The sequence below is a fragment of the Elephas maximus genome, chromosome 9 (assembly GCF_024166365.1).
Source record: "Elephas maximus indicus isolate mEleMax1 chromosome 9, mEleMax1 primary haplotype, whole genome shotgun sequence".
NCBI lineage: Eukaryota > Metazoa > Chordata > Mammalia > Proboscidea > Elephantidae > Elephas > Elephas maximus.
The window spans coordinates 4,863,404-4,870,851 of record NC_064827.1 but is presented as its reverse complement, the minus strand read 5'-3'; the positions used below and the strand labels follow the sequence as shown (position 1 = coordinate 4,870,851).

The 7,448-nt window shown below is 59.5% G+C and overlaps 1 protein-coding gene across 7 annotated transcripts in view; it reads right to left on the bottom strand.

The window, feature by feature from the left end:
* Window positions 1-4,806: 4,806 nt before the first annotated feature.
* SARDH (sarcosine dehydrogenase) overlaps window positions 4,807-7,448 on the bottom strand; it is a 75,866-nt gene continuing 73,224 nt past the window's right edge. For 6 of the 7 annotated variants that reach the window (XM_049895959.1, XM_049895963.1, XM_049895965.1 and 3 more), the window contains 2 exons: window positions 6,733-6,851; window positions 5,178-5,266 (listed from right to left, as the gene is read on the bottom strand). In XM_049895959.1, the coding sequence (XP_049751916.1) occupies window positions 6,736-6,851 (116 nt within the window). In that variant the 3' untranslated portion in view covers window positions 5,178-5,266; window positions 6,733-6,735. Of the gene's footprint in view, window positions 5,267-6,732; window positions 6,852-7,448 lie in introns of all 7 variants that reach the window. The other variant, XM_049895966.1, reaches the window with a different exon arrangement.

Below are 7,448 nucleotides of genomic sequence, written 5' to 3'. Positions count from 1 at the left end.
GTGGGGTGCCTGCTCCTCGCTCCTCCCCTCATGCTGTCCTTGTGGGCTCACACCAGCCCCATGCCCCCTGCACGCCCCCTCTCTTTGAAGACCCCCAAGGAACAGCTCTGTGTGCTCAGGATGAAGGGGCCTAGCCAAGACCCCCTGAAACATGGCCCATCCCAACCCTCTCCCCAGGCTTGAGGACCACTGCATGCCTCTGGGGGTCCCGTGGGGGCTCCCTGCTGACCTGCCCAGCAGTGGGCTGACCATACCCTCATTCCCACTGTGCTGATGCCGTGAAAGAATAACCCATGCCCCTGGTCCAGTGTCCACTGTCCAGAGAGCTCTCTCCACACCAGGGCTGACCATCACCCCTCTGTCTCCTCACGGGGCTGGCTGGCCCCTGGGACATGAGCCATGTGTCCCCAGCCTCATGCACAGTGACCTGTGCTGGTGTGTGCCAGGTGAGAGTGCTACATAAACGTCTCTCTGCAGAGCAGCTCCTTCCTCACAGTGGGCGTCGTCCCCGCCAGTGGAGGCAGGACAAGGCATTTAGCTAGTTAGAGAGTTGCTGAGGGAAATTGCTCCATTGCAGAGTAAATAGATATTTTCGCCCACCTAAAGGGAAACCCTAACAACAACTATCACCACCATGAAGAGCAGCCAGCAGAGACCCAGAACCGGCGCCATGGGGATGGAATCCTTCACTCCCCACAGCTGCCCGTGGAGTGACATGTGGGTTATAGACTGGGCTGGGGATCAAAGCTGGTTCTGCCTCTGAGTGGAGGGGCCGTTTTGTCTCCCTGACCCTCAGTCTTCTCATCTGTGAAATGGGCCAAGAGTTGAGGTTTGCCCACGGGTAAAGTTCACACCCAGAGAATGCTGGCGCACAGCGGCTGCTGCTCCCACCAGGGAAGCCTTCCCCCAGCCTCCTCCTGGCCCACGCGGAGCTGGCCACGCCTCCGTGTCAGTCTCTGGCTCCCTCCACTCCATGTGCACTGCCTCCCATGCAAAGACAAGTTCAGCTCTTGGACGGTTTGTGGAGGAGTCACAGACTGCTCTGTGATTCAGCCAGTTCAGCAAAACACTGCCCAGTCTCCGGGGCCGGGGGGAGGGGGTGATGGATGGAGCCTTCAGTCTCCCCCCCAGACGTCAGCTAGGCACACTGCTCCACACTGCTCTGCCTGCGAGGTACTTCATTATAAGGGGTGAGCTGGCAGGAGGCTCCCAAAGCGCTGTAAATCACAGTAATCGCGGTGAAATGCCAAGCAGGAAGGGTCTGGCCCTCAGTCATCTCCACAGCCTAGGGTGGCAGGTGGAGCAAAGTCCAGCTTCCGTGGACCTTGAGGGGGCAGGCAGGGCAGCCTGCAGCTCCCCCAGGCACAAAGACCCCTCCCTCTGACCATGCCCGATCCCCAGTCCAGAAAAGGGTCCTGGGTAGCCCAGAAGGGAGAAGGCGCGAGGGAGACTCAAATCAAGGTGCATGGCTGACCTCACACCCCCCCCCCAGCCTGTCCAGCAGTGATGCCTTTGCCCCTCAAATGCCTGAGAGGTAGTTGTGTCATTCCAACCTCTCCGATGAGGGAAACAGGTTCAGACAGAAGCGCCCTGCTCAGGGTACCCCGGAGGGTCAGTGCTGATCAAGACTCACACCAGCTCTGAACCTCCCATCACCCACAACGACCCTCCACATCCCCTTACCACTGTACTCTTGTCTCTGACCCACGCCAGGGCGCTGGCTGTCGTTCTTTTCCTTCCAGTGGGCAGTCTGCTGAGTTCCATCCACCTGCCCCAGCTGAGGCCCCCAGCTCACCAAGGGGACCCACCCTGGGTTATTGTAACCGCAGTATTGCTGTGAAGAGCTGTTGTGACGAGGTTGCACTAGCATGTCCGAGGCACTGTGCTAAATTTGCCTCGCTGAGTCCCCCCAAAAAACCCTCACAGAAGCATTGTTCCTGTTCCCATTGACAGATGAGGAAACCGAGGCTCAGAGACCTTAGTTACCGCCCCAGGTTACCCACGAGGGAACAGTAGAGACCCCAGAGTCTGAGCTCTCACCTCCCACCTCCTTCCTCTTGGACAGACATAGAACCCCCAGGGGGCCACTGTGGGGGTCAAACGGAGACATCAGGAGGATGCTTTATGAACTGAAACATGTCAGGATGAGGGCGGCCACCTTGGCCAGGCCCTTTAGCAATGCCCCAGGGCTGATCCAGGTTCCCAGTTACTGGGGGATGGCCAGAGCTCCAGGTGAGTCCGGCAGTCCAGCTCTTATCACCACCTCTGCTGCGTGGCTCTGGGCAAGTTGCTTTCCCTCTCTGGGTCTCCATTCCCCCATCCGCCCATAAGGATAGGTTTCCCTAGCCCCCCAGGAGTGGCTTCCAGGGTGGCAGACCTACAGTTGAGTTACCCCCAAGGTGCACTCAAACGGGATCAATGCTGAGGGAGTTTGGGGGTCGCTTTTTTTTTGGGTTGCAGGCTCCAGCTAGAGTTGGTGTGTCTGCCTGGCCTGGCCCCAGGATGCTTCAGGCTGTGCTGTCCAGGGTGGTACTCGCTAGCCCCGTGTGTCTATGTAGGTTTAAATGTGAATTAATTAAATAAAATAAAGCCTTCAGTGTCTGGGTCACTCTTGGCACACTTTAAACACTCTGTAGGAGCCCCCTGACCTCAGGAGCTCACACACTGGAGACAGACAGACAGAGACACCTGGAGCGTCCCAGCAGAGTGGCAGGTGGTGGCAAGTGAGGAGGGGAGAGCCACCAGGACAGGGCGATGGGTGTGCTGGGGTGGGATGCAATTTTAAATAGGGCCACCAGGACGGCTGCTGAGAAGGAGACATGTCAGTGAAATCCTGAAGGAGGTGAGGGTGTGAGTCCTTGGGTGTCTGGGGGAGTGGCCTCCCCAGAGGGAACAGCCAGTGCAAAGGCCCTGAGATCACAAGCTTGACTTGCTTGAGGAAGAGCAAGGAGGCCAGCAAGGCAGAGCAGAGTGAGTGAGTGGGGAGGGGAGGAGAAGCGGGGGTCAGAGCGGCTGCCATGGGGAGGGGAGGAGAAGTGGGGGTCAGAGCAGCTGCCATGGGGAGCAGTGGAGGAGAAGTGGGGGTCAGAGCAGCGGCCATGGGGAGCAGGGGAGGAGAAGTGCGGGTCAGAGCAGCTGCCATGGAGAGGGGAGGAGAAGTGGGGTTAGAGTGGAGGGGGGAGGGAAGAAATGGGGGTCAGAGCAGCTGCCATGGGGAGGGGAGAAATGGGTATCAGAGTGGCTGCCATGGGGAGGTGGGTGGAGGGCCCTAAGCATGGAAGAGGCATGGCGTGCATTATGTCTAGACAAATCCCTCTGGCTGCGTGTGGGGAGGACTGAGGCTGGAGCCAGTGGAAGGCCACGCGGGAGGCAGGTGGGATCCAGGTGGCAGCCAAGTGGGAAGCCAGTGGGATCCACGTGGGATCCAGGCGGGAGGCTAGGTAGGAACCAGGTGGGAGCTGGGTGGGAGGCCAGGTGGGATCCAGGTGGGGGGACAGGTGGAAGCCAGGTGGGAACCAGGTGGGAGGCCAAGTGGGAGCCAGGTGGGAACCAGGTGAGGGGGGACAGGTAGGAGCCAGATGGGAGCCAAGTGGGGGGACAGGTGGGAGCCAAGTGAGAGGACATGTGGGAACCAGGTGGGAGACCAGGTGGGAGCCAGGTGGGAGGCCACTGCAACGTCTAGACACAAGGTGCCGGCGGTGCACAGGTGGGGTGAGACGGGATCTGGCTGTGGACACATGAGAACCAAAAGATATTCTAGAACCTGAGGGAAGGAGAGGGTGAGGGACATCCTCATGCCCTTCCATGCAGAATTCAGCTGCCGCCCAGAGGCTTGGCTGCTACCCCCCACCACGCCCCCGCCAGCACACCCACCGCCCCAGCTCCTGTCCCTGTATTTGCCTCTGTGGGGATCTTCTCCTTTGCCCCCTCCCCAGCCAGAAACCAAAGCTGGGCCTGTGAGTGTCTGAGGGCAGCCAGGGTGCCCCAGGACTGCCAGGGCACCCCAGTACTGCCAGGGTGCCCCAGGACTGCCTGAGTCCATGTCTGTGGAAGCCCAGTCCCCACGGTCCCAAGCATCTGCCCCCACATTGCCCAGAGAGTGGAGTGCAGCGGGCAAGACAGCATGAGGCAGCACAGCCCTCTAGATCTGAGCGGGCCAGGGGCGAAGGTGGAGGAGGGACGCCGGGATTTGCCTGGCAGGAGGGGCCGGGCTACACCTTGACACAGCAGGTGCTAAAGGATTCTGAGGGCCAAGGGATGGGAGCGGGGACATCCCCACGTTTCACAAACACTGTGCACTGTAGATTGTGTGACGTGGTTCTTCCCGGCCTGGCTAGCCAGGAGGAGAAGGAAGGAGGGGGCAGGTATCGTTCCCTAACCAGACAGATGGACGAAGGAGCCCGTCTCCTAGACAGAAGGATGCTCCTACTCCCCAGACCCTGGTGAGCCGGGGACTCACGGGGAAACCAAGGCAAGAGTTGGTGCACCAGTCTGGAACCCCCATGCCCCTGCTTCATGGACTGGTGACTCACAGAAGGCAATCCCTCCTGAAGAGCTGAGAGGTCAAGGCGGAAAAAACTTTCTAGCTCCCCATTCCCAGGGTCTGAAAAATGAACCACCTACAGACCAGCAGTGGTTGCAGGATGGCACAAATCTGCACACATGCTCACACCTTCCTCACTGCACCCACGGCAGACAGTGTTAATCGATCGCCACTCACTTGCCTCCATTCCAGACACAGCCTCACGACTCTCCAATGAGCGCTCCACCTGCCCACTGCCAATCAGCCGAGCTCAGCACAGAAAGTGAGACCCATTTGCCAGCCCTGCTTTCACAGGGAGCCTACCAGCGATTTACTCAGCACTCCTAAGAAGCTAGCAGAGAGCCATGTGCTTGGCCCCTGAGCCCAAGATGCTTCCAGACTGGTTCGTGGGGAGGTGGACTACAGACTGACCACAGGGGTATGATCAGCCCTCTGGCCATCTCTGGATTTGAGGGTTTAGCAGGACCAGGCTTAGACTAAGGACAAGGAGGGGCCCAGGTCCTGGCTGGGGCCCAGGGGAAGTGGGAAATGATGGTGTCGGGTGGGCCGGCTGGTCTCTGGCTTCTGGTGCAGCTGTGGTCGCTGCCCGTGGGCCAGTCAGTAGATCCCCTTCACCCTCTTGTTGTCAGGGTCGAAAGGTGATTTCACGTGTGCTTGTGCAGGGTAGGTCACCCCCATCCTCTCCAGGGCGTAGTCCCCACTCGTCACAAAGTCCAGAGACACCTGTAAGGCAGAGGGATGGTCAGTCGTCCCACAGCCTGGACTTACACCCACCACCCCTCCTGCGGGTAAACCCGCCATTGAACAAAAAAGTTGCTCTGAATTTAGAGGAGATCGATGCCGTGCCGCTGGGCTGGGGATGGGCACTTGGTCCAGCAAAGCTGAGGTCTTGTGGCCAGTAAGACTCTCTTTCCAGACAACACCCCTCCCACCCAGTCCTGGACAGCACAGGAAGCGGAAACAAGGACCACTTCCTCGAACGTGGGCACACATTTGGGTTTTCTGGGACCAGAAAGCAGCGGCAGGGACCGATGGAGGGGACTGGAGCCATGCTGAGCCTGGACCCATTGGATGGCTGGACTGGCTTTCTGGACAGCTTGGCCTCTGCATCCTCCTCGTCCCCACATCCCCTGGCGTGACCCTACCAGCAGCCATCAAGGTGCCCCTGGGGAAGGAGGAGAGAGCGTTGCGTCCAGCCAGCACAGCCAACGTGACAGGACAATTGTGCTTCTCCTGCAGTCGGCTACTTAGGGACCCCTGTTCTCCCCACATGACCACTAAACCCAAGGCTGTGCCTGGGGAGGGGCCTGGGGGCCTCTGCTCTGCTCTCATTCCCGGCAGCTCAGGCCTGGGTGTAAAATGAAAAACAGGAGACTTTGCAGCTCCAGGAGGGGAGAGGCTTCTAGCCGCACCTCTGAGCAAGGCCTCTGCAGGGCCGAGAGAAAGTGCCGTGCTCCCGCCGGCCTGTAGGCAGCGGACAAGGTCGAAGGCTACTCGGTGTCTAAAGGGCAGGCAGTCCCAGGAGAGCAGAGCCTTGGGAAGGCCACACTTTTCCATGTGCACCTGCTGCTGGCTGGTCTCATGAACGTCCACCACACCCTCCGTTCCAGGCCCCATGTCTCATTAACACCCTGCACCCTCTTGAAGCCCCTGGGAGGTGAAACCAGTTAACGCACTTGGCTGCTAAGAAAAAAGGTTGGAGGTTGGAGTCCACCCAGAGGCACCTCAGAAGAAAGGCCTGGAAATCTACTTTCAAAAAGTCAGCCACTGGTTATTACTCTAGGGAGCACAGTACTGCTCTGACACACCCGGGATTGCCATGTGTTGGAGTCAGCTCGACAGCAACACGCACACACCCCCTCTCTGACTGACGTGGTCTCGAAAGCAGCATATGACCAGGGACTCACACCCAACGCGACACAGCTGAGGAGCCGCAGGGCTGATGGGCTCGGGCTCAGGGTTCTGCCCCCGCCGGCCATGCGGCCCAGGCAGAAGACCTGACCTTTCCCTGCAAGGCTCCTCGTCTGCACAGAGGGGTCACGATTTTGACCCCTTGGGGCCTTTGGGAAGTTGGGTGGAATTCTGTATTTACAGCATCGGGTAACCCAGAGTCTGCAGGGGCTGCTGATTTCTCAGTCAGAACCATGGAGGGGTTTGCAACGCCCCGTTTCCTATGGCAGCTCACTGACCCTTCATGGCCGTGGCCCCTGAGTGGACTCAGTCCTAACCAGGCAGCAAGGTGATGGGGCAGAGGCCCTAGGGAGCCTTGGATGTGACACGTAACCACTCTGTGCCTCAGTTTCCCCATCTGTAAAACAGAAATGCCACGCCCCACCTGAAGGGCTCTGTGCCACCTAGTTAGACAACGGGTGGAGGTAGCTGGTGCACAGTGTGCAGTAAAATAATCCTTTAGAAAGTCATTTATTGAGAAAGGCGGTGTCCCAGGCCTGACTACCCACAACAGGACCTGGGGGCCTCTTGGGAAGCAGACAGGTATACAGCGTGCAGGAGGGCTCCATGGGTGACGGGATTTGGAGGCTGGTCTGCCACCGCCTCCTCGGTCCCCTGGGTAGCACTTCATTCTGGGGTCTCCTCCCTCCCGGGGCTGCAATCATCAGGGTGGGGGGTATCCAATCTTCCCTCCCGGGGCTGCAGTCACAGGGGTAGCAGGTGTCCAATCCTCCCACCTGGGCTGCACTCCGGGGGCGGGGGAGGGGCGTCTGGCCCCAGCTGGAGGCAAAGGCATTCACTGACAGCTGCCTAACAACTAACCCCCCAGCAGAGCACCTGGGGCAGGCGGTGGGCGGATAGGTGGGCAGATAGGTGGGCAGCCTCACAGGGCCCCAGGCCCAGACCCCCCGCCACCACCACTGTTCTGCCCAGCCATTCGCTTCCTCCTGATTTG